General features: G+C 41.3%; 1 protein-coding gene across 3 annotated transcripts; it reads left to right on the top strand.

Annotated features, from left to right (window-relative positions):
• The first annotated feature begins 256 nt into the window (after window positions 1-256).
• tead3b (TEA domain family member 3 b) lies at window positions 257-23,689 on the top strand. 3 transcript variants are annotated; one of them, XM_083939071.1, is made up of 13 exons: window positions 257-388; window positions 9,358-9,422; window positions 11,756-11,818; window positions 14,355-14,366; window positions 15,319-15,444; window positions 15,568-15,608; window positions 15,806-15,862; window positions 16,315-16,379; window positions 16,467-16,603; window positions 19,716-19,889; window positions 20,508-20,651; window positions 20,748-20,900; window positions 21,330-23,689. In XM_083939071.1, the coding sequence occupies exons 1-13, from the start codon at window positions 382-384 to the stop codon at window positions 21,441-21,443; spliced, it is 1,158 nt and encodes a 385-aa protein (XP_083795197.1). In that variant the 5' UTR covers window positions 257-381; the 3' UTR covers window positions 21,444-23,689. The 3 variants fall into 3 exon arrangements, with proteins under 3 accessions (XP_083795197.1, XP_083795198.1, XP_083795199.1); XM_083939072.1 differs by lacking the exon at window positions 14,355-14,366; XM_083939073.1 differs by lacking the exons at window positions 14,355-14,366; window positions 15,806-15,862.
• The last annotated feature ends 3,414 nt before the right edge of the window (window positions 23,690-27,103 follow it).

Raw genomic sequence — 27,103 nt, 5'->3', positions numbered from 1 at the left:
TGTGTTTCATGTGTTGTGTCATGATTACGATTATTAAGATTTGCTGAAGAATTCAAATATTTAGTTAACACATTTATTTTCTTATAGTTTTCAATATTAAATTATATCAGCAACTTTTATCTTTGTTTTACAGGTCTCCCACAGATCCTTTGATTTTGGGGCTCGGGGTCGGGCCCAGGGGGAGCCGCCACCATTGCGTCCAACGACTGGAGCGCCAACGGTAGCCCAGAAGATGGGCTGGACGGAGACAACGAGGACAAGGCCATTGACGGGGACGCCGAGGGTGTGTGGAGCCCGGACATCGAGCAGAGCTTCCAGGAGGCCCTCGCCATCTACCCTCCCTGTGGCAGGAGGAAAATCATCCTGTCAGATGAGGGAAAGATGTATGGTGAGTACACTGGATAACAGCCAGAGCAACAAAAGAACAACAATTACATGGAAATCAGTCCCATAATGAATTCACAAAAATGAAAAACCACCCATTCCACAAAGATTTGTGGCTAAGAGAAACACGCACCAAAGGGCCCTAAAAAAGAAAATAAGAAAAATACTTTTCTTCCTCTTGTGCTCATGTCTCAGCTTTGACACAGAGGTGAATGTTTTCTTTCCACTCGGAGCTCTCTTTAACAAGTCTGTACCTGTTGAGTTGTGACCCGGGGGCAGGTTCTTCCAGTCCTGCCAGCACTTTCAGAGCTGGTTATTGTCGTCCTGAGAGCATCTCAGCTCCTCTCCTCTTGATTTACACCTGTCTTTTTCTTCAGAGTGCTTTTCTTTACAGCCTGTTTTTTATGCCCACTGTTTTATGGCCTCTTCTCTCCCTCGCTACACTTTCAGTCGCAAAACCTGCTCTTTATGTTTTATCGCTGAATGTCATGCGCTCATTTCTCCACAAACCGGAATTGCTGGGAGAGTTTTGCCTGTAGGTGACTGGTTGGAGCTGGTTTTTGGAGTCCTGCGTTTGATGCTGGATTGCTCAGTTAAATTGGCAATAATTAGCACAGCGTGAATTGAGAGTCAGGAACAAAAACATCACATTGGCATGTGGAAGATTTTAAACATACATATGGTTTTCAGAATAGCTATGCTGTTTCCAGCAGAGCGTTCATTAAGTTGCAGGTGTTGAGCCTTTAATGACCTCAAAAACTCCAGATGGATATGTTGGCAAGTTCTGTGGTAGAATCAGTGTTATCCAGGTGGGACCTGAACGCATTTGTCTTCCATTTTTTTTTGTTCCTACTCTCCCATTCCTATTGTTGAGACAGAGCACGCTCTCCTAATTAGATTTGAAGCTGGAATTTTGCTGAACAGCAAAAAATGTTGATTGACAGGACTCTTGCTGCCTTCTCCACTGTTTTACATGCCATTGTCCTCAACAAACCTCTTTTTGGTTTTGTGAAATTATGTTATTTTCACCATTGTAATTCAACTCCCTCAAACCATTCTCTGTAAGACTTCCCTGCCCTCTAATTATTGTCCACCATGTCTCAAAAACTTGCAATTAATTCCGGCTTCAGAGCAGCCATAAAAACCATCAATCATTGCCACCAAAGTCTCAGACACGCTGTATGTTTAAAAACCATTAGTGTTTGTTTTTAAAGCACTTTTTTGGGGGTGGCTTCTCTGTACTTGACGTCAGATCAGATTTTTTTGACATGATTCACCCGAGATGGAATCTCATCCTCTCATTCGTCAGATTTGGATATTCAAGGACAATCAAATACCTGAAATAACTCAGCTGTTTCAGCTTCTGTTGTTACTCTGATGCTGTCTTAAAGAGCATGAGGAAACAAGTCGGGAATTGATTGATTAGTCAACATAAATTAGTCAGTAGTATTTTTTGTTCTGATTCACTAATTATGTAAGTTCTTTATTAAGCAAAACATTTCACATTCAAATATGATGATTCGCTGCTTTTTTCTGCCACGTGATCATTTTGGGAATTTGGACTGTTGGTCACATTACCTTGGGCTCAAGGATGGACATTTTTTTACTGTTGTCTGACATTACTAACAAATAATTTAGTTAATTGTAAAATGAATGGACAGAATATTCAATGATACAATTAATAATAAGTTGCAGTCCCAGAGCAGCAAAACTGAATCCAGACTAAACTCATGATACCATGTTCAGTCTTTTTACGGAAAACATTTGTGACGTGATTGAGTAATAAATTCAATAATTTTAAATTACATTTAATCTAATTAAATCATTTAAATGTTAATTTTGAGCAGACTTGACATGCTTAAAGATAACAATAAACTTATTTTATAATTTTGCAATGACGAGCACTTAACATGATTTTAATTTGTGTAACAAACCTTGAGCATGACTCACTGCAGGAATCTCTAAATTTACCTAAATAACTCTTCAGCCCTGTTTAGCAGTGCAGTGCTGTGTCCCAGGCTCCATACATTTGTCATGAGAATGTCAACAAAGAGGCCTGCTGCGCACAAACCTGCCCCCTTAGCAACAAACTGTCAAGACCCCTTTTAGAGGCCTGTTTTTTTCTAAAGCACAAACACCCTCTCCATTTACAATAAGTCATCTGAGGCTCTGCTGGCAGAGTCAAGGCATGCCCCAGAAGAAGCCGTCTCACAAGGTGATTACCTCAGACTTCTAAAAGCTGCCCTGACGTGAGGTAAGGGGAATGTTAACGATTGCACTGTATGTAATACTGTCTACCTTGCAGTCTCAGACTCAGTGGCCTCCAAAAGAAGGCAAGTCATCCCTCCCATTGGGAATTTTACTTTTGATGCCAGGATTTTTTTCTTCATTTGGTGGGAAACCTTTTGCAAATTTCCATTGCAAGAGGACTGCATTATACATGTGTGTTATTTGCCCTATAAACATGTCTAGACTTCCCAGAAAGTTTGCCAGTCGTTTACGTAGCTCAGGGGTGACAACTAGTTCAAAGGAGCATAACACTTAATTTTAATAAGTGACACATGTTGTTAATAACTCCAGAACATGAACAACACTTAAAGAAGCTTAGTTCTGTGTTACTGTATATTGAACCTTTTTCATAAAATGTGCATTTCATTATAATACTTATACTTATACTTATACGTATCTTAAAAAGACAAGAAATTTGGTTGTTACAGTAGCACAAAGATAGAAATAGTACATATAATTTTAGAGACTTAGACTTCTCTTTATTGATCCGTTTGGTATGACCCCCGCAAGGAAATTGAATTTCCAGCAGCTTACAAAACCACAAGGGAGGTATAAAAACATGCAGTATAGGATAACCAATAAAGTCTTAGCTAAATAAATACAGAAAGTATATAAACAGTAAACAATTAACTCTTAGTAAAATATATGAGGTAGATATAGAATACATAAAAATTCACGGGAAATGAAACCAGATAAGGTAAATGTAGAGGAAATGTATAAGATAAAATATGTATGACTGTGGGCTACATGGTGGTGTAGTGGTTAGCACTGTCGCCTCACAGCAAGAAGGTTACAGTTTCGCATCCCGGCCTGGGCCTTTCTGTGCGGAGTTTGCATGTTCTCCCCGTGTCTGCGTGGGTTTCTTCCGGGTTCTCCGGTTTCCTCCCATAATCCAAAGACATACATGTGTTAGGTTGATTGATGACTCTAAAATTGCCCGTAGGTGTGAATGGTTGTCTGTCTCTGTACATCTCTATGTGCCCTGTGATAGACTGGCGTCCTGTCCAGGGTGTACCCCGCCTCACGCCCGATGTCAGCTGTGATCGGCTCCAGCAACCCCCGCAACCCCGACCTCGGGATAAGCGGTTGAAGATGAATGAACGATGTATGACTGTATATGACAGAAATGAGCAGCAAGATTAAATTATTGCACTTAAGTGGTGGATAAAGTTATTGCACAAAAAAGAAGAAGATAAGTTTCCATGTGTGTAAGAGTAGATTTTTAATTGCACAGTGAGTGGCTCCCGCTCCTTCCCTTCTGTCCTCTTTATTTCCTGACAGAGCTCTCCTCTGAACAAATATACAATAAAAGGTATATAAAAAACATAAATAAATGAAATAAAATAATACAAGTAAAAAAAGTAGAAAACTGTACAAGAAAATATGGAGACAATAATTGCAAGGTAAAGTGGCATTAATTGTGATGTGTTACTATGAATCCCACTGCTTTTCTTTGAAAGGCATCGCATGCAAGCCCTAGGATTGGCCAGGTGTCCATGCTTCTGCGTTCAGGTCCTTTCTCCTGACCAGTGAGCTATCCTGACCCTAAACAACCATCTGCTTAACCACTCAGCTGCTACGCAAGGAGGGTCTTGCCAAGAAAAACAGTGGGATTCATAATAACGCAGTAGTAATTAATAGCAGCAGAGAAATCAAGTCTATAGCCGCGTTTTCATCTAACACTCTCGTTATAGTACTTTTAGAACCGTATGTAACCCATATGGACAAACCTAAACAATAGATCTGTTTTGCGTTTTCACTGCAGACGGTACTCTTTAATGTAGGTGGGTTTTTTGCCAGATGGTAAGAGCCGTGGACAGCCATGTGCTGAGAAACCTTTTCATGCCTCGCTGCTCCATTCAGCTCTCGTGTGTATTTCCTCTCCACCGACGATGCAGAGAAACGTCTGCACCAACCAACGAATTGCAGTAGCTCCACCTTTAAACTGGTTAGCTTAGCTTAGCATAAAGGCTTGAAACAAAAGCAAACATCTAGCCTGGCTCTGTCTGTAGACTATATTTAGAAATGGACAGCTTGATTGCTCCCCTAAATTGAAGCCAAAATACATCGATAGCCCCCTGGTGGCTGGCTGCAGCATCGGTTAGTGTTAGCGGATGGGACATGTGCCAAACTAAAATGCCAAAGTATACTTTAGATACATTTTTCTTATTTGTTACTTGTTTCTATCATTTTAAGTAGTTCTTTACGATAAGTGTAATTTCAAGCTGTGACAGCTCCAACTAGTCAGGTAAAATTACAACATGGCAGTACACAAATCCATAATATATGGACTTCATTTTTGTACAGAGGGAGGAAGTTAAGATGTGTCATCTGTCTGTATGTGAAGTCTATGGTAGGTAACATTCACTTACCAGCCCCTCTTAAACTCGCTTATTAACAAGTTATATTACATATGAATTTTAGAGGCGCTGGAAAGCGGATTTGCTACATTTTGACCCGTGGCAGGCTGACTGTTACCTTATTTACAATTTTTATGCTAAGCTTTTTTATATGTAACTGCCTGCTGAATAGTTGAATAGTTGAATAGTTGAATAGTTGGCACATTGTACAACCAAAGTTCAGAGGAAGTGTCTTCAGGTCTTTGTGTGTGTGTGTGTGTGTGTGTGTGTGTGTGTGTGTGTGTGTGTGTGTGTGTGTGTGTGTGTGTGTGTGTGTGTGTGTGTGTGTGTGTGCGTGTGTGTGTACAAAAAATGTTGCCTGTCTTGTTTTTTGCTTTGGGGCTGTACTGACATGTTGCTCCCCAGCGTTTTCCGGCCTAGACAGCTATGTCAAACCCCAAGCACACCGCTCTCTCTCTCTCTCTCTCTCTCTCTCTCTCTCTCTCTCTCTCTCTCCCCCCCCCCTCTCTCTCTCTCTCTCTCTCTCTCTCTCTCTCTCTCTCTCTCTCTCTCTCTCTCTCTCTCTCTCTCTCTCTCTCTCAGCCCTGCAGCTGTCACTACTGCAAAGAACTCTGGGTACAAAAAAGAGAAAATATTTCAGCGCTAGAGGTCTATTTCGACCTTCGTAGGCCACATTAGGAATTAGCAGCAGGCCCGGTGCATGTGTGGAGTTTTGTGAAAAGATGCGTGTGTGGAGATTTCAGTGAAGGGGGGCTGAGCGATCAGTAATGATGACTGAGCAGGCCTTCCCTGTCAGCCCCCTCACTGAGATGTTAGGAATGTTTTCAGTCATGGCTGAGCAGTATGTTAGCAATTTAGGATTACCTCAATGTTATGAGAAGGGAGGAGGGGAGAGAATATGGGTGGAGAAAGGGCTCAGAGAGGAAGAGAGGGAGGGAGCAGAGTGAGGTACGGGGAGTGAAGAGAGATTACCTTTTTGCTCACTATCTTACCATGGAAGTGGAAAATTCCAGTGGTCATGTCGTAAAAGAAAAAGATAGGCGTGTCCTGTCAAGGAAAGAGGTTAAAAATTGCGGCCTGCAGCGATCTGAGCGGGTGTTGAGCAATCAGCAAGGGCATTATACGCAGCTCGAAAAGAGGGTAGAGATGGAAAGACAATAAGTGGAAAGAAATAAGAGGTCATGGACAAGTGAGGCTGTGAATGCAATTGCACGACTGTGTCTGTTTGTACGCACCTGTCATGTCCCCCCACTGTTTGTGTGGACCAGCCTTTTCTCTCTGACCTCCACCATGTCAAGTCTGAGCAGATCTTGGCCTCCACAGCAGCAGCCGTAATCAACGCAGAGATCACATCCTCTATATTATCTACTGTATGTTGGGGTTTGAGAGAGCAATGTGTCTAAAAAAGTATGACCTACTGGGTCATTGTTTTAAGAAAACCAGACAAACATTGTGCATCTGCACACAATGCAGTGTTGCTTTGAAGTCCTGTGACTTTTTTTATGTCAGGTTGTGATTCTGTGAATTACATCCAGCGACAAGTTTTGTCTCCTGATTTTAGTGATCCAGAGCTGTTGAATCAGATCAGTTGCTACAGTCTTCAAAATTTGATGCAAGGGTGTAAAGTAAAGCATGATGGATTTGGGATTACTGATTACCTCATTGTTTCTGAAATCCTTTGCTTTCACTCTGTGGCCGACTCTTATTTTTTGTGATTGGTGCATTTAGGTAAAAACAAACTAGGGACCATCTTAAAATGGGATCACACCAGCCGCAACATCAGCCTTCATTTTGATCTCAACTACACAACTGTTAACGTTTCATGTCTTGTATCTAGCACAGTTGTGACACTATCGCAGTGGTAAAATCTTTCCAGACAGAACTTATAAACACCTAGCAAAAACTCCAAACCACTTTTTTGGTAGTTCCTGCTACAGTATTCGTCTCCAGGAACATATTTTGCCAAGATGACACACACGCACACCGACACACACACACACACCGACACACACACACACACGCACACACACGCACACACACACACACACAGACACACTCACACACACAGACTCAGAAGAGGAAAACTACACTTGTGTCACTGTCGTGGTTTAAAGTCAAGACTGCTGTTGTTCAGTATGTCACATCATGAGCCACTTTGTCTTTTTCCATAGAGCAGAACAAAGTTGTGCACAACAATATGTCTTACATTTCTATTCCCAAATCATTTTCACATTCAACTTTATAAAAGTCTATTAGAAACTTTGAAATAAAAGACTGGATGTATTTGTCCAACCAGCTTCAAAGTGTGTATGATGTAAAAAAAAAAGCTGTAATTTTAAATCATATATCATGAAGCTAACCAGATGTTGCGGAAAAATATATAATTTTCAACTAACAACCACAGAACTGCACCATTCAACAGATGAATAAAACACATAGTTGATATCACTTCTTTGTACTTTGTAAGGTTGTCACAATACCAGAATTTTAAACTTACATACAATACTCTCGTTTGATACCACACCAAAAAGAAGTCTTATGCACATAGTTTATTAATACTTACATACTACTGTACACATAGTGCTGATACAGAGAAAGTCCCTGAACACATACCAAGACACAGTTGATTTTGTTGATTGTAGATGCTTTTATTAATAACTTGGGATACTGTCGAATGAGGATATCATATCTTTTTACCTAATGTGGTATTGAAAAAGTATCAAAGACAAAGACTTTGCAGTGAGAAATCTGTAAAAGAACTCTGTGGTTGGGACTCTGTAATGTTTTTCCCCCTCTACTCCTGAGCTGAAGAGATTGAGAGTGACAGTTGCGCGGGGGTCGAACTGGCATTGTTCTCTCTCTGCCATCCTCTGCTAGGATGGTCGGCAGCAGGTGCTGCTGTCCGTTGACTGCAGGGTCACACAGTGGTGTTGTTTTGCGAAAAGGGGCCTGCTTTGCTGCCAGGTGGCAGTTGTTGGCCGGGACAATTATGGCTTTGTGTTTCCTCCAAGAGTTACAGCATCAGCTGTCACTTCTGCCCCTCTAACCGACGACCCCCTATCCCAACCTAATGTCTCTCATGCTGGCTCTGCCCCTACTGCACTGGAAGTACATGTGTGTGTTCGCCCAAGCTCTGACTGTGTTCGCAGGCCCAGGCCAATCAGACTGGCTAGCACAGATGTGACAGGCTTAGAGGAATGCAAGGAATGCGGAGGCGCTAGAGCGGGCGTGTCCATCCTTGGCCCGGGGCAGAGGGGGACGGGCTAGCTCAGTATCGGCAGACAGTTCAGCTCTGCTCTGCTGGCCGATCGTGGGGCTGACTGGTTAGAGAGTACGATGAGTGCTGCAAGCCTGTTAGAGATGGCCTGCAGTACTTTTATGGTAATTGCTTCTGGAGGCCAAGTGCTGAGGAGTGTGTGAAAAAAACAGGACTTGTTTCTCCTGTCATTATGGGTCTGGATACTCAAAAGACTGTTAAACGTTCGAGACACACAGTCTTTTGTATGTCTGTGTGTGTGTGTTTAAGAGGGCACATCTTGACCAGTTTTTGTTGGTGTAAATTTCTGTCAGCAAGTTTCGAAGAGTTTAGATCATTATTCATAATGATACAGTGGTTCAACCTCTCCCTTTGGCCAAATTTTCAGCCACAGAGACCCAGTAAACGTGACTTGGCAAAGAAAAGAAGTGAAAAACACTGATTTACTGATTTTCCCTCAAGACAACATAATAATGCTTTTTGCACTTCTTGTACACCAAAGAAGATTTTTGCTTGATCCCAGCTGCACTTTCGTGCAGTGTTTGTTAACTCTCGTGAACAGCACTGAATCAGGACCATGAAAGCCCAGAATAGATGCGTGTTCGCTGCACAACCTGTTTGTGCAGAATGTTGAGAGTAGATGTTATGTCATGAAAAACATGGTTCTGTTTTCTAAGCCCTCTCTATAATTAGGCTCCAGGGCCACGTGAGCAGACAATAAGTTGGTGTGAAACGAACTAATGAAAACTTTGGGGTAAAACGAAAGAAAATCTGTTTAAACATTTTTTTATATTGGCTTTATAAATAAAGAGATTTTAAATACGGTCTCCTATAGGAAACAGAGGTGTTATTATGGCCTGTGACCTGTAACAAAAGTGTGTTTGCCCTGGGTCTGAGGAGCTCTGGGAAAGGTCACGCTGCTGTAATATGTGTGTTCAAGGTATGACAAGACTGCCACCTTCTGTCCGTTTTACGGTATTGCCTCAATATCAAAACACTCGATTTACTCTCATGTCTTCTTGTATTCTTGTTTTAATTTGTGACCTTTATTTCTTTTTTGTGTTACAGGTCGCAATGAACTGATAGCAAGGTATATCAAGCTTAGGACAGGCAAAACCCGCACGAGAAAACAGGTAAACAAATTTTGATGATTGGATTAGAACATTAATGCATGAGCTTGGTTTTAGTTGACAGTACAAAGCACAGAAAAAGAAAACCTGAAAACCTGAAAATCTGAAAACCACATCCACTGGAGAAGTAAAAAAATCAGTGCCTGAAATAAATGGGCCCTGTGATAGACTGGAATCCTGTCCAGGGTGTACCCCGCCTCACGGCCAGCTCCAGCCCCCTGTGACCCCGACAAGCAGTTGCAGATTATGGATGAAAGTAACAAATGGGAATCAAAATTGTATGACTCTGAGCTTATCAGTTCATTTTGCACAGATTTAATTTCCACATTGGGGTGGATACATATTAAGCGGGAGGAATGTTTTGAGTATGAAATACTCTCTGCTACTATTATGAGGGGGGATGCACATGCCCCCCCCCCCCCCCCCCACACACACACACACACACACACACACACACACACACACCAAAAAAGACCTCAGACTCATACACCCACACTGCTGGAGACAAAACAGTCTTGGCGGATAGGAAGGAATGCCATAAGCATGGTTTCATCTCACGGACAAAGATAACAACAGTGCAGCTTGTAAGGTCGGTAAAATGATCATTTCAGGGCACCAGTGTCTCAGTGGTTAGAGCAGGCGCCCCATATACAGAGGCTAAAAGTCCTCGCCCCAGCAGCCCAGGCTTCGTCTCCGATCTGTGGCATGACGCCCTCTCTCTACCCTGTTTCCTGTAAATCTTGACCAGTGATCAGAAATAAAACCAATGGAAAAGCCCCCCAAAAATAAAAATTATCATTTCAAGCAGGCAAACAATCAGCTGTAACTTAAACTCCCTGGCGGTTAAAGTGAAATTCCAGTGTAATATCATCCCGGGGTCTTTTTAGGCAAATTCCGTCATCAAATAAGCGATCAAGACGATTTTTTTGTGTATGAACTATTAACTTAGATTTTCCGGAGGGACACCAACAGCCTGTCGCGGCTAGCACGGATAAGCTTGGGGCGGTGAGTTGAGCGCATTAAAATGGCTTGTTTAACCACTAATACTGCTCCAAACCTCCCCATCAAACCTCTGCAGTAGCATGTTTCCTGAGTCCTGACACATTAACTGAAGCACCAACAACATAGTATGTGAACACAGAGTGTATTAAAAGAGTGTTTTGAAAGACTTACCTACTGGCCCCAGCTGCTCCATTCAAGTCGATTACAAATGCAATCCAAAAGGAAAAAGCTCATTGATGATTTATTTAAGTAAAATACGTAAACGGGGTGGACACAATAATCCCTCTGCCTAAGCATCTTGATCAGCATCTCAATGTCCAGATTTAAAACAATAAGCCACTGGTTTATCAGAGCATGGTCATCGTACCTCAATGGCAACCTATGGAAAGTTTCTGGGTCGTAAGCTTTCATTTTTGTTTCGCAACCGGGAAAGATACAAACACGAACCATTCTGTCTCTCTTCACTTCAAGTTGCAGGCTAGTCGGCTTTACCCGTGCCTACACTCACTGTGCGTCTTCTGGCAACACACGCCCTGCACCCCCCCTGACCCCTGAGATCTGCATAATGCTGCAGGGAAAGCTGTGTGGGACATTTCCCCAAACTGCCACAAACCAACACTCTTTTAATACACTCCGTGTTCACATACTACATTGTTGGTTCTTCGGTTAATGTGTGGGGACTCTTATCATGCTACTGCAGAGGTTTGGTGTTATTTGGAGCAGTATTAGTGGTTAAAAAAGACGTTTTCATGCGTCCAACTCACTGCCCCGAGCTTACCCGTGTTAGCTGCGGCAGGCATCATACACCAAAAAAACTGCCTCTGTGGCTTATTTGATGACCGAATTTGCCTAAAAAGATGCAGAAGAAGAGACCTGAGATGATTTTACATCGGAATTTCACTTTAGGTGCTTTTGTGTTCGTTTTTTTAACCTTGTAGTTTTTTCTAAATTCTCTTTTGTCAGTGACAGAGGCAGGATGCTTACTGTTGACTGTACATGACTCTCACACCGCCTCAAAATGATCTGCGACAAGTCTGAGCACCTTAGCCACTTCAGCGTGACGTGGTGTTGCGTTTCTCCAAAATTTGAGTCCGTCTTTTCAGCCTTAACTAACGACCCCCATTTAAAAATGAATGGGAGGATCTGGTCTGAATGCCCCGTAATACAGAAGATCACCACACTTACCTTTTAAATCCACTTTTATTGTTTGTGTGAACTATTTAGTGCTCAGTTGGTATATTATCTCTGCAAGTGTGTGTGCCTGCACGTGCCTGCATACGTGTGTGTTTAGTGCACGTTGTTTTATGCTCAAATACTGTTTCACACCCCTTTAGGTGTCTAGTCACATACAGGTGTTAGCACGGAAGAAAGTTCGTGAATACCAGGCGGGTATAAAGGTAGGTGCCACAAACCTGCCTCCTGGCAACACTGACTGGGCGTCTCTTTCCTCTTTGGTTACGGCTTCTCTCTCTCTCTTTCTTCCCTTGTCTTTTCTCTCCCTGTCTCCTTTTCCTCTTCCCTCCTCTTGGCTATTTTTCTGTGCAGGTTTCTAGCCACTTGCAGGTTCTCGCCCGGAGAAAATCTCGCGAGATCCAGTCAAAGCTAAAGGTATGCGCTTCACCGCGGGCTCGGCGGGGCTGGTAAAAGCTTGGCTTTGCACTAACCACTTAATTTGTGCTCATCATTATTAGTCCTTGCTTTGATGCCAGGCCAGATCCTGCTAGATTATGGATGTGAGGCTGACAAGTAAAATGCATTAACGGTAAACCAGATGATATAAACATTTTTCACTTAAGTTCTCTAATATAGTCCTGCTTCTGTACCATGCATGCAGTGCACAAACAAACACAGCTTTTTAACTTCTACTGTAGGTGAGAGCTGGATTAATTGTAACACTAATCTTATCACTCAGAAGTGAAAGTATAGGAGCTGCTTTAAAGGAATGATACACACGCTGTCATGACGAGCCCAGTGAACTGTCATTTAGCTGCATGTTGCTCCAGCTCTGTATCTGTCCTTGTATCTGACTTGTATCTGACTGTCACAGTCATGCCTCTGCTGCCTACTGTACTTCTCTCAGACTTCCTCTTTCCCTAAAACTCTCTCTACTTTGATACCTTTAGTTCCTTTAATGTATCTATTTGTGGTGTGTTTGGTAAAACCGAACATTCACAAAAAACAAACATCAATCTTCATCATATGACTCCTCTTGACTTGTCTTGTAGTTCTTTCAAACCCTCTGGTCTCATGATGCTTAATTATCATATGGCATATTCACAGATACACAATTCAGACTTGTGTAAATACTGAAAACATTGTGGCATTCTGTAGTGCTAACTTCAGTTTAAATTAACCCCTTTATGCAGACTAATCTTGCAGTGGACACCACTATCCATTGAGTGACGTATTTTGAAATATGCTAAATTAGCCATCTCTTTTGTGGTGCTCAGTTCAGCCAGCAGTGGCTCCTTACTTCCTTACATCACATAAACTTTGACCTTGAGAAGTGATTGTATACAGTGCAGTAGAAAGACTCAACCTGTCCATCAAGTTTTTGAGCATCAGATCATAGTCAGATTCATATGACAGCTTACGAAAAGTTATGCAAAACAATTTGTATGATATATTATGAAATAGTGTATATGTAAGTGAAGAGGACTGCAATTGTTACTTTTAGACAGCAAACAGTCACCTGATTTCCTTCTTTGCTCCGGACGTAATTTTTGACAGGAGCCTAAAAAATCTGTAGGTTTACACACAAATCACAGTGCATTACTTGTTGTAGTAATATGGATGGACAGTGAATGAGAGCAGCCGGCAAATGCCAAACTTATCTTGAATACAAAATATAAGACTGAAGACTTCCCACCCTTGTTTGAAAGTTAGAAATCACAGCCACAGTCACATTATGGCGTCAGTAATGTTTTTATTTATTATTTTAACGCCATTTTCAGCATCTTCATCTAAACCATATGTTTGATTGGCATACTTTGTCTTCCATAATTTGTAAAGGTGTGCTCTAATATTGCATACAGCAGCGTGGTATAAAATCATGATTTAGGTTTTTCAAAGCTTGTAATATATTGTGTGGTGACTTTAATCTTCTCTACCAGAAGGGGTTAATCGTGTTACACAGACACACCCATCTGTATTTTGTTTCCTTCATACAACACGACATATTGAATTTTACACAGTTTTGTAACAAGATGAAAAATTATAATCATCTTATGCTCATGTGTACTTGTTAAACCCATTCAATGCATGGCTTTTTTAGGTTCCATGAGCTCACCTTAGTTGGATGATAGTATTGGAAGCATTTCAAGGAATTTCCAATGCTGTTCTTCCTTTCATCTTTTTTCCCTGTAGCTTTAAATGTCAAATACCACTAATAGTCCATGCAGTTGGTTGTATCCGTGGCAGCGTCTTAAAGTAGTTTATTTGCCAAAGAAAAACACTCAACAAACCAGTTTCCAAGCCACTCTTTTAAGTTCAGATGGCTGACAAAGAGCAACTCCTTCCTCTTGGGAATAAAGATAAATTGTATCATCAGCTGAATAAACAGGAAGTAAAAAATGTGACCGCTAAAATGTCTACAAACACTGTATTACCAGCTGTACATTTGACGTAACACAACAAAGGTTTGTGCTGCAATAAACCTCCAAGGATTTAACTTTTTACTGTTTACATCACTTTTGGAGCTGCGATGATAAAAACCCAATATTTTTTCAAATATTGTGATAATGAAGCATTATTTTAATGCTTTAGTCCCTACTGAACTTTGCTACCTCTTAACCAGAGCAAACTAAACAGGTAACTACAGTATAAAAAGCAAGAGGCAAACTGGGATTAATGTCAACCAAAACTGAACAAATAAATCTTAACACATAATTTAGAACTGCCCCATACTAATGGTTTCTCTCTTTTTTGATTCAGGCAATGAATTTGGTAAGTGAATCTGACTTTGCAATATGCTTCCCTGCTCCCCTTTGATTTGCAGCACCGATGCACTGTCCCCTTGCTGTGGCCCTCTGCTGGCATGGCATCCCGCCCCGTCCTGTAATGAAGCAATGCTTAGGAAACAGCCACACTTTGAACACAATACTGCTACGCATCCTGCCTGATGTAGTTTAATCCCCCCAGCCTCTGCCAAAAATCCCAAATCTTGCTTGCTTTTGCATTAAGGTGTTGCTCTTTGATTCGGGGTCTCGCTTCTGAGGCATCTGTCCTTCAATCGCAAAGTCATTAGCTTAAGTGCTTTTTTTTGCAAATGTGAAAATCAAGAGGATGCATTTTAAATTTAGTTTGATGTATTCAAATAATATCTTTGATGTGTCTCTAAATTGTGAAATATGTCATGCGCCATTTTTTTATTTGTACACTACATATATTTCACTGGCAGCGCTTTGATCCGCATATCAGTCATTTAATTTGCTGATATACACTTTTCCTTTGCAACCCAAATGCAAATCTGCATTTCAGACCAATGCAATCTTTTTATTCTCCTTTTCCCGTGTTGATCCTGGTAACACACTGACATTCAATTTGTCTTGTGACCCGAAGCTAAAGATACCATTGCGGCTTAATCTTCTTCTATCACCTCTTTGCTTCATTCTCTCAAGCTTCTCATTCAAAAATATCCTCTTTACTAAGTTTCGAGAATAATTAGAATATTGGCTGTTCAAATAAACTCATGTCAAGCTTATTGTTTCTTTTAAAAGCGCTGCTCAAGATTATCAAACATATACATTTCAGAATCCAGGTGTTGTTTTAACTATTTATCAAACTGCTGTAAATAAATGCAGTGTGATATGGAAGTCTATACACTACACTCTAACACACTGATGTTTAGGCGGTGGTGCCACCTTGTGGTTAACTCAATTATTCCTTCAATCTGTAGGATCAGGCATCTAAAGACAAAGCCCTGCAGAACATGGCAGCACTGTCGTCTGCACAGATCGTCTCTCCGAGTATGATAAAGAATCACCTTCCACCACTGCCTCCTGCCCCCTACCAACCACCCAGAGTTAGCCCACCACTCATTGTCTTACACATAAACACATTTGAATGTACTTTTCAGTCATGAAAATCACATTGGATGAATAATGAATCCTTCAAAATCAATTAACAGTGTTTTCTTACTCTCCAGTTCTGGCCTTCCATCCCAGGACAGCCTGGACCCTCTCAGGAGTAAGTAAACCCCTCTACTGAACCCACACGATGTTTGTGGGGGGAAATCAGGCCGTATTTAGTTTCTGAAGAGAGAGAGATAGGTGCTAGAGATGAGTAAAGAGTACATAAAGTGTGACTGAGTCAGCGCAGGGTTAGGTTTAATATCAGGTGGGTATTGCAGGGCATGTTTAACGGATCACGTTTTTGCACACCAGGCTGGTTCTAGATCTCAACCCGGGAAGGACTCCTGGGCTTGGCCGCACCAGCCATGCGTAAGTTCCCCCTAGCCTCTCCAGCTGTGAGCACAAAGCAGAACTAACTCTTCTCCTACACTGTATTGTACTGTATGTTTCCTGCACTGATGTAAACCACCACCGGGCAAATTAACTGCTTCAAATTTGACTGAAAAAAAAGAAATACGGGAGATAAATCCTCATAGCGTTTGATGTCTTATGTTCACTGAAAAACTACTAATTTCTCTACATTTTTAAATCAATTTGCTTAGATTTGTCAGTAAACATACAATTAATTGATGCCATTTTGCATCATTAAGAAGCAATAAAGCAGGTGGACTTACGCCTAGCTGGTGCAACAACACATGCTTACACTTTGACACTAACTCACTAAAAAATATTTATCAGAAATACTAAAAGGACCCATATTCCACCTTTAACTTACCGTGTATAGAGCTCATTGTCTCACTGAGAAGTTCGTTTTTTTTCAGTATCAAACCTTTTGCACAGCCCCCATACCCAAGCCTATCAGGTGCTGTACAACAATCCATACCAAGTAAGTATGAGGGAAAAATCTGATAATTGTATTATATATATATTTTTACATGACTATTTTATGTATATTTGTTTGTGTGCCATCCAGGTTATGAGCCATTGGCCCCCCCTCCTCCTCCATCTGCTACTGCAGTGCCAGTGTGGCAGGACCGGACCATTGCCTCCTCAAAGCTGCGGATGCTGGAGTACTCAGCCTTCATGGAGGTCCAGAGAGACCCAGACAATGTGAGGGGAAATGTACAACGTACAGACAGGGCAATTATTTTACTAATCATATATTCATCTTTTTCTTCTATTCGTACTGTTGTTTGCGTTTGTATTCACACTTTATGTGTCTGTTAAGCTCTCTGGTCAACTGCGGTTGTTTTAGTGGTCAGTGGGGATTACGCACGGCTATTCATCTTCTATTCATCTTCTATTCATCTGACTCGCTCCCTGGCAAACAAAATGGACGAACTGCTGCTCCTAAATCTCCAAAAACTCAGACTTTTCATAAGTGCTTCCAGCTCTCTGGAAAGAAGAGGGGGGGTGGAACGTGCTTTTTTGTCAACGAAGGTGGGTGTAAAGATGTCACAGTCTTAAGGAATTCATGCAGTCCTCATCTAGAGTCTCTTTTCATAAACTGCAAACTGTTTTATTGCTCTGTTTCACATGCTACTTTTGGACTCTGGCCACTGTCTTTGAGGCTGCAGCCACAGACCTGGACAAACTGACCGACACTGTGACATCCTACATAGGTTTTTGTGGGGACTCGTTTGTGCAGACCAAAACCTTCTGCACATACAACAACAATAAACCATGGTTCACTTCCAAACTCAAGAAGCTGCGCCAGGCCAAGGAGAAGGCCAATAGAAGTGGGGACAGGGCCCTGTACAAACAGGCAAGGAACCCAATTCCGAGCGAGATCAGAGTGGCTAAGGGCGCACTCACACTGTCCGTCCGTACCGTGCCCCGTGCTTTAGGGTACTTGTCCCCCCCTCCCTCTCCCCCCGCAGGCCAGGCCCGTTTGTACTCTACCTGGGCCTCGCGAGAATGCTTCTTGCCTGCCTATACGTCATCACGCCGTAACATGTCACACGCATTGATTGACGTCATCGCGATGCGTCACTTTGTTTACAAATCTTTCCATAGACCTCAGAGTTTTTGTGCATCTTGTCCAACTGTTCTTGAATATTTTCATCTGACCAAATCTGCAGTAAACCCTCCACCTCTGCATCACACCAACGTGAACCTTTCGCCGCCATTGTTTTAAATGTCCGCGCATGGTCCGTCTTTTTTTTTTCCATCATCCCCACCCCCCTCAACTCAGACCTCCCACCGGCTCTGAAGGTCAAAGTGGAGGAGGTGCAACGGCTCTTCCAGAGGTACAAGACCAGGAAGGCTTCAGGACCTGATGGAGTGTACCCATCCTGCCTTAGAATCTGCGCTGACCAGCTGGCACCCGTCTTCACTCAGATCTTCAACAGATCTTTGGAGCTGTGTTAAGTCCCCTCCCGCTTCAAACGCTCCGCCATCTTCCCGGTTCCCAAAAAAAACATCATCACGGAGCTGAATGCCTACAGACCCGTCGCCCTGACGTCTGTGGTCATGAATCACTGAATCACTTGAAGCTCATCACAGGCCCCCTGCTCGACCCCCTGTAGTTTGCCTCTACAGGTCGGTGGAGGATGCAGTCACCATGGGACTGCACTTTATCCTCCATCAACAAACCTCGACAAACCAGGGACGTATGCCAGGATCCTGTTCGAGGACTTCAGCTCTGCATTCAACACCATCATTCCAGAAACCCTCCACCAGAAACTCCCACAGCTCACAGTGGCGGCCCCCACCCGTCAGTGGATCTACAACTTCCTCACTGACAGGAGGCAGCAAGTGAGGCTGGGGAGCATCACCTCCAGCACCAGGTCCATCAGCACCAGTGCCTCCCAGGGGTGTGTTCTTTCCCCGCTGCTCTTCTCCCTTTACACAAATGAATGCTCCTCAGGAGACCCGTCCGTCAAACTGCTAAAGTTTGCAGACGACACAGCAGTAGTTGGCCTCATCAGGGACGGTGATGAGGCCAAGAAGAGTGGGGGTGGAACGTGCTTTTTTGTCAACGAAGGTTGGTGTCAAGATGTCACAGTCTTAAGGAATTCATGCAGTCCTCATCTAGAGGCTCTTTTCATAAACTGCAAACTGTTTTATTGCTCTGTTTCACATGCTACTTTTGGACTCTGGCCACTGTCTTTGAGGCTGCAGCCACAGACCTGGACAAACTGACCGACACTGTGACATCGTACATAGGTTTTTGTGGGGACTCGTTTGTGCAGACCAAAACCTTCTGCACATACAACAACAATAAACCATGGTTCACTTCCAAACTCAAGAAGCTGCGCCAGGCCAAGGAGAAGGCCCATAGACGTGGGGACAGGGCCCTGGACAAACAGGCCAGGAACACACTGCCGAGCGAGATCAGAGTGGCTAAGGGCGCACTCACACTGTCCGTCTGTACCGTGCCCCGTGCTTTAGGGTACTTGTCCCCCCCTCCCTCTCCCCCCGCAGGCCAGGCCCGTTTGTACTCACACTACCTGGGCCTCGCGAGAATGCTTCTTGCCTGCCTATACGTCATCACGCCGTAACACGTCACACGCATTGATTGACGTCATCGCGATGCGTCACTTTGTTTATAAATCTTTCCATAGACCTCAGAGTTTTTGTGCATCTTGTCCAACTGTTCTTGAATATTTTCATCTGACCAAATCTGCAGTAAACCCTCCACCTCCGCATCACACCAACTACCATGTCAGATAGTTTTCTGACATGGTACCTAATGTACAACAAAAGTGGTGTTTGGATCTGACCATATTAAACAACCCCTGCCACCCCCTCAACCCACATTTCACCCTCCTCCACTCTGGTCGCAGATACAGACACTCAGCAAAAAGACTCACTTTGAAACAAGTTTGTTCCCTCAGCCATTACTGCCTTAAATAGCCTCGGTACACTGTAATAGTCTTGTGTTGTGTTGTTGTGATGTTCTTGTTTGTTTTGAGCGTTTGATTGTATACGGACTCTGAAAAGCAAATTTCCTCTATAGTGAACAATAAAGAATAAAACTGAATCTCAAAAAGTGAACAGAGGGGCAGCCGATGGCTAAATGGTTAGAGCAGTCACACCATGTAAAGACACTGAAAGTCCTCGAGGCAGCGGCCACGGATTCGACTCTGACCTGCAGCCCTTTGCTGCACCCCCCCCCCCTCTCACCCCATTTCCTGTCTGTCCTATCTAATAAAAGGCAGCTGATGTTCTTGAGGTTAACCACGTCCTTCCTCGTTTCTTCTGTCCCTGTCCACTGCAGTACAGCAAACACCTGTTTGTCCACATTGGACAGACCAACCCCTCCTACAGCGACCCGCTCCTCGAGGCCGTGGACATCCGGCAGATCTATGATAAGTTCCCTGAGAAGAAAGGCGGCCTCAAAGAGCTTTACGAGAAAGGCCCTCAGAATGCTTTCTTCTTAGTTAAATTCTGGGTGAGTTGTTATCTTTTTATATCTACCAGTTATTAGTCGTTACTGTGCATTTTTCTGGTTTATGCCTAACATTATACCAACACGTAACATATTTATGTACAACCCTTTAGCTCAATAGGTGGCAATAATAACACCTACAGAGTTTTAATCAGTTCAAACACCCATCTTTAAAAAATCCCATCACTGAAATCAATTGCTACATGTGTTTATATATTATATTTTAATGACAAAATCCCATTACATTAATAATGCTTTTTCTAATTCTTTGTGTACTGTAACTATACATCAACATATTCAACCTTTAATAAGATTATATTGCAGATGTTCATATTTAACCTACAACTTCACACTTTCAGAGTATCACAAGTGGCAGCAAAGTATGCAAACCGCTTCCTTTTCTTATGACACTGGTTGTTTTCTTGGAAAAATTAATATATTCTATATTCTCTTATCTAAAGATTATACAGAAAGCTTTTGACATTGGATTGCTTACATTTCTTGTATGTCAGTAAACTGTCTCTCTCTATGTCGACACAATGTCATTTAAACCTCTTGAAATTGAAGTTACATCCAAGTATGTGATCATCACTAATCTGATTAAATGTTTGCCCTCTACAGGCGGACCTTAACAGCAGTGGCATGCAGGATGGCCCTGGTTCTTTCTATGGTGTCAGTAGCCAGTACGGCAGCCTCGAGAACATGACTATCACTGTTTCAACCAAAGTCTGCTCGTTTGGCAAGCAGGTTGTGGAGAAAGTAGAGGTACCAGCATGCATTGAGTGTTAATTCACCTCTCAAACAACTAATGTATGTAATTTTCACTTTACTAGTTGGGGTTTTTGACTGTGTGTGTTGCAGACAGAATATGCCCGTCTGGAGGGAGGAAGGTGTGTTTACAGGATCCACCGCTCTCCTATGTGCGAATACATGATCAACTTTATCCACAAACTCAAACACTTGCCAGAAAAATACATGATGAACAGTGTTCTTGAAAACTTCACTATCCTACAGGTAAGGTACACTTGATTTGCGCAGATTGTTGAAGGAATAGTTTTACGTTTTGGGAAATATTGTGCAATATTAGATGACATAAGGATCGATACCACTGTCATGTCTGTATGGTTAGTATGAAGCTACAGTCAGCAGCTTCTTAGCACAAAGACTGGAAACAAGGGGAAACCGCTAGCCTGGCATATAACCCCCAGTAAAACCACCAAAAAACAGGGAGTCAAATTGAGTAGAGCCATACTATGTAGTGGAAAAACAGCATTATAGTACAGACAGAAGAGTGGTATCCATCTTCTCATCAAACTCTTTACAAGGAAGCCAATAAGAGTATTTCAAAGTGTAAAACTTCCTTTAACAAATGAAGAAATTTGTCACTGCAGTATTTCTAAGCAAGTTGAAGTTCTGTCTTGACATTATCCCTCTACCCCTCAGGTGGTGACCAACCGCGACACCCAGGAGACCTTGCTTTGTATAGCGTTTGTTTTTGAGGTTTCCACGAGTGAACATGGAGCTCAGTATCATGTCTACAGACTTGTTAAAGACTAACAGCTCTTCAGGGAGGTTTTGGAAAAGCAAGACAAAAGCGTGACACAATCTCTCTTCGACCAGCTCAACTATCCAGGGAAAAACAAATACTACAAAAAACAAAACATTCAAACAATACTAGACCGAACTAACATGGACACATTTTATGCTTTAAAAAAAAAGATCTTGTTCGCAAAGGAAAAAGAGTGAATCTCAACGTGTCGACACGCAGAGAAACTTTGAAGAATTGCAGATTTTTCGAACAACCAGCTATTTTCCATCTGTTTAAATATGCATTAGATGAAGTGGGTCACTTTTGCCAAGGTAATTAATGGAGCTTGACATGTTTTATTGAGGGAATGAGAATGTGTTTCAGGTTGAAAAGATTTAGGGCCCGTCCACACGAAGACGCATTTTCCTGTAACTACACAACTTTAGTATCATTTTTGGCTGACCATCCACAGGCAGCTGGCGTTATCGGAGCTTGAAAACGGTATTTTTGGTAACCAGGTCCCAGAGTGGGAAGATTTGAGAATGCCCCCCGTGTCGTTATAGTACCCAAGTGGATCAAACTCTTAGCAGTAAGAGACGTGTGTATAAGATTGAAGAAGTAGAAAGAGAAAAGGACGAAAGAAGGGGAAAACCAGAGCCAAGTGGCATTGTTGCAGTAGGTTTGTTAGGAAAGCAAGTGCCTTTTCTCCAAAGATTATATCAATACCTGCCACTTTGAATTGCCTTTTTTACTACCTCTTGTTTTTAAACAAACAGAAAATAGTCAGACAGGTGTAATTTGTCCAAAAAATTGGAACGAAACCTCTCAGATTTACATCTTTTGAGGTGGTTTTTGAATTTGGGCACACGGAGTAATGGGATGGAATAACTCATTTTCATGTAGCCTGTTGTTTTTACAAAAAGATTGTCCCAAGTTTTACAGTCCAAGTATATAGGGAGAAGGTTTATTGTGTTACCGTACTATTAAGGTTCTGCTTTTTTTAAATGTTTTATTACACGATTTAAAAACCAGGTCTTACATGCATCTATCTATAACTGACACTAGGAATGCATTGTACCATTACTAGCCTAACATAAAGCCAGGGCTTTGCCATCCTTACGAGATCCCCTGTTAATTCTCCCTGTTTGAAGACCTGTGCTTGGTTGCACTTAAAAGATCAAAAAGGGGAGGTGAAGCAACAGCAGTGCTTAATTTCTGCCTTGAGTTATGTAGCCTAATTGAAAAACAGAAATAAATGTTTCTGTACTGTGAGTCAGTGGATGCTAAAGGAATATGTGTTACATAGGAGTATTTTTTTTGGGGGGGGGCTCTGTTCATATTTGTGATCAAGTAACTCAGCACAGAGACCATGGTTTGAGTGGAGAGAAGTTAATCACTGTTTCTTTTGTTTAAAAAAGAGATTGTATGCTGTGAAGTCGGTTAAATTGCTTCACTCTTCTCCATTGTAATGTGTGGAGAAGCCGCATCAAGTTCAGTTTTGATGTTTAAGACAATTTTTTACCGACAATCATAAAATAATTTTTTAAATCAAACTAAATAATTGTCTTGAATGAGAGCTATTGTCTCTGTGCTGTGGAGTATGACCATTGATTGTTATTTATAGGGTTGGAAAAGAAATAGCGGGAGGGCAGGATGTGGTACTGGAGATGTATTGATCATTTTCCACTGTGATGGAGATGTTAAAAGTGTTGCAGGAGTCATATTAGAGACTGTCATCCCATGGATCCTGCTAAACAAGTGTCTACTCTGTGTGGTTCACTGGACAATTGTGCTATAAACATTCAAATTTAAGATATTGTATGGCAGAATAATTGCACCTGGCTTTGAATGTCATATTTCACAAGCTAGATACAATAACACTTCTCCTCTAGCAGGTTTCTCAATTCATCTTTTATACAGACATTTTTTTTTGCCATTATTAAGATTAACGTTTTGTTTTGATTCTGTTGTCTTTTGACTTTCAGTGTTTGCCATATGCTTCACTGAAAATAATGTGTGATTGTGCTAATATTGATAATTAATAATGAGATATCTAATGTATCATATTCTGAATGGTGTGGGAAGATTTTTCTTGTTTTTTTTTTGGTTTAAGGTGGTTTACTGTTGTCTTTGTTACCATTGTGCATTGCAATTTTATACTTCAAAGTAGAGGTTGGACTATGTAATCAAACAAATGTATCTAACAATAAAAGACGCATGGTGCCTTTGGGGCCATTTTCCCCCTGAACATTTATTAAACATGTTTGTAAATTTGTTTTTTCCATGATGGTTCTTTTCATTGCAATATCAAAGAGGAATATTAAATATTGTAATAGCGTTAGCCTCGACAAGTTAGCTTCATGATCGTGCTCCAGCTTTTTGCCCATTTTACTGAGTTAAAAGCTGTATTTTAGCATTTATTTCAGAGTTCCCATGAGCGCACAGGTGTTGTACAAAATTCCGTGACCCATCAGATTCTGAGAGCCGATCACAAATTTTAGCTGCCACTACAAATTATTTCATCATACATTAATCAAGTAGCATCATATAATCTGAAAGGCATGCAGATAGAATGTTTGCAGTGAGAATATAGCAGAAATGTATAATTAGGTCACAAATTTTAGTACAAGTACATTTACTCATGTACTGTACATGCAATTTTGAAGTGCCTGTACTTCACATGAGCATTTCATTTTTTTATTAACTCTCTACTTACTACATTTCTACTATATTCATCTGATAACTATACGTTTTATTTTACTTTAAACTTTCAGATTAAGATTTTACATCAAAAGTATAATAGCCAAATATTAAAATGTGGTTTCCAAACATGTTGGCCTATGACCCCTTAGTTGGGGCTTTTTGTCATGTTTCCATCAAAGATTGATATCCTCTCTAAACTTAGACATGAATACAATTTTATTTATCAGATTTATCTTGTGACTCTTTGAAGGGGGTCAACCCAAGTTTGGGAACTACTGGACTTAATAGGCCCAGGCCTATACTAATGTATTGACAACCTTAAATGTAATTTATAATATTCTTAAAGGTTGAATATGAATAATGAGCAGAACACCGTCATCTAGTGTCTCAAGATCGTAGTTGCATCAACAGAAAATAAATACACCACTCAGGTTGCCCGGTTCGTCAGTAGTCTACAGGAGACCAGAGCCTGTTTGAACCCATCCCCTCCGGCAAATCACACCATAAAAACAAGTATTGCAGAGGAGTAAACATGAAAGTTAGCTTACCGATCAAGGAGAAACGTAGCCATTTGGGCGTGCGTTTTAATGCTGTTGAACTTCTTTATCTCAGTCCATCGAGTGAATGCTTGGCCTATACTGACTCTGGTTTTTTCCCGTCTCCGGTCACTCAGCTGCCGGGACAAATAAGCAGCTGCAGGATTCGCAAACTCCATTTCACCCAGTGCCAGCCTACAGTAGCTGCACCCAACAACAGACAACCCTGGTAACCCTGCAATGCCGGCTGCTATTGGCTCGTACAATGTAAATAGAACATGACAGAAGTGCTCAGTCTAACCGTAAAAACTTTTTTTTTAAAATATTAATTCAGATTTAATATATTTTTTAATGGAAAAGCAATACTTTCATTCTGTACCCCTAAACGCCCCGTGGGTGTATTGTTTAAAAAAAATATATATAACTTTTAATAAAGATTCTACATATTCAACCTTTAACAGGGGGCATTTTTTGCATATTGAGCACGCTACTTTTACTTAGCCTAACCCCAACCCTAATAAAGAAGTATTGTCTAAATTTAAGTGATCAACTGGGTAAGTTTCCTGTTGATATATGAGCTATTAGTTAACATTTTTTACCCTATTCGCCTGTAGTGTCTCGTGAAATGTATGTAATTTTACAATATATAGCTTTACAGGTGTTTTTTTCTAACTGAGTTTTTTCTCTCAGAAATAAATCTGTACTTTAGTAGCACTTACACACACCAAACTTTCACCGTTCATTCCTATCTGTAGTCATACACCATTCATAGCCTGACTTATACAGCATTTTATTCCTGAAACATGGCAATAATTGATTTTTTAAAGACTGTTGTCAGTATTTTCTGATTTATGGAGCGAGTAAGAGAGGTGTCCCGATCAAAAAAAAAAGAGCTTTATCCGATGTTCAGATTTCTGTTCTGGAAATGTATGCAAATATATTTAAGTATAAAAGTAAATCATTCTTATCTGGAGCTCTAATTCATGTATTTGTCCACAAGAAAGTGCAGGAACTAAAATGAAACAATATTGTTAATAAACGTGTCTCTTTTTTAGAACAATAATAACAGATACTGATTACAAGTTGTGGCCAAAACTTTTATCAATTTGTTCTTGTCTGATTACAATACTGTACATGTTGCTAATGTTAAAATTCATACCAGATCTGCACCACAAAAAAACATCAACAAACTTATGGAAAGACCTTCATAAGAACTTTTATTACACATTAAAATCTGAATTCATTTCAACAATTATATTATCCATGTAAACCCTGTAAAGACTTTATTATTTATCGTTTGCGTTTTAATAAATCCTCTTTTTGTTGTAGCTGATGAATTAAGCAGTTTAAAATGGTTTTACCCAAGTAACAGATCAGGATTTGTGGGTCCGCCATGTTTCATTTAACTATGACAACAAACACACTTGAACACAATGCACTGGTTATTTCAAGTTTACAAGTGAAAGGACCATCTTTTCCAGAGCGTGTGAAGGCAACATAAGAGACATGCCTTATGGTGTGTTCAATTTACACTGAAAGTTGGAACTTGGAGCTCGGAACAACGTAACCCCAAAAGTTGAGTGCTCCCAGCAGAGGCAGATTAATGCACAGGCTGGCCTAGGCTGCAGCCTAGGGGCCCCGGATTGGCCAGGCTATTTTCATTTGTTTTAATTTACTATACTAGGAAAAAACGTGCCTCCTATTGGGGCACTTAGAAACATTTAAAAAAGTATGTCACTGATTGGATAGATATGGGATACATTTACCCAATCAGCTGCCTTCATGTGGCCGGGTTCATAAGGTCAGTTTTGTTGTCAAATGATACGTCAATCACTGTTTATAGACAGTACAGCAGCAACATGTCAGAAAGGAAATGTGATAGTGGAGCAATAAAAAGCAAAGCACAACGACTGAAAGAAAAACAGGACCAAGATCTACTAAAAAAACATCCTAAATCCACAGGATTTTTCAAAGTTGCGGACTTTTCTGTTCTAGCAGAGTTTTTTCTGATAAAGCATGATTAATACTGTGGGGGGCCCAAACACACAGTAGCCTAGGGGGCCCTGACCACCTTAATCCGCCACTGCTTGCCTTTTCAAGTAATAACCTCCAATCCACTAATGTTCCTTAAAAAACGAAACAAGGCAGCTTGTTTTGACCAGTCATTCGGTGCTTACACTACCTCTCCAATGGCATGGGATGTTTCTATGATTAAATCAGAAAACAGTCCCCAGCCCTGGATCGAATCCAGTGCTCTGGGGGCGATGCAGAGTCCAAAACACCAGTCTGCACAAGATTCACCAGCTTACCTTTCTCCATTGTGGATTCAAGTCTGTTGCACTTAATGTTAAAGTGTTGAAACGATTGATGTGAAGGTGCTGCTTGGATTATATTATGCACTGGCAAAAACTAAAAAAAACCTATGTTATAGCTCTCTATTTTCTTATATG

Source organism: Echiichthys vipera (genome assembly GCF_963691815.1).
Source record: "Echiichthys vipera genome assembly, chromosome: X".
NCBI classification, from domain to species: Eukaryota; Metazoa; Chordata; class Actinopteri; order Perciformes; family Trachinidae; genus Echiichthys; species Echiichthys vipera.
The sequence above is the reverse complement of the archived record's forward strand: the minus strand, read 5'-3'. Positions and strand labels throughout refer to the sequence as shown.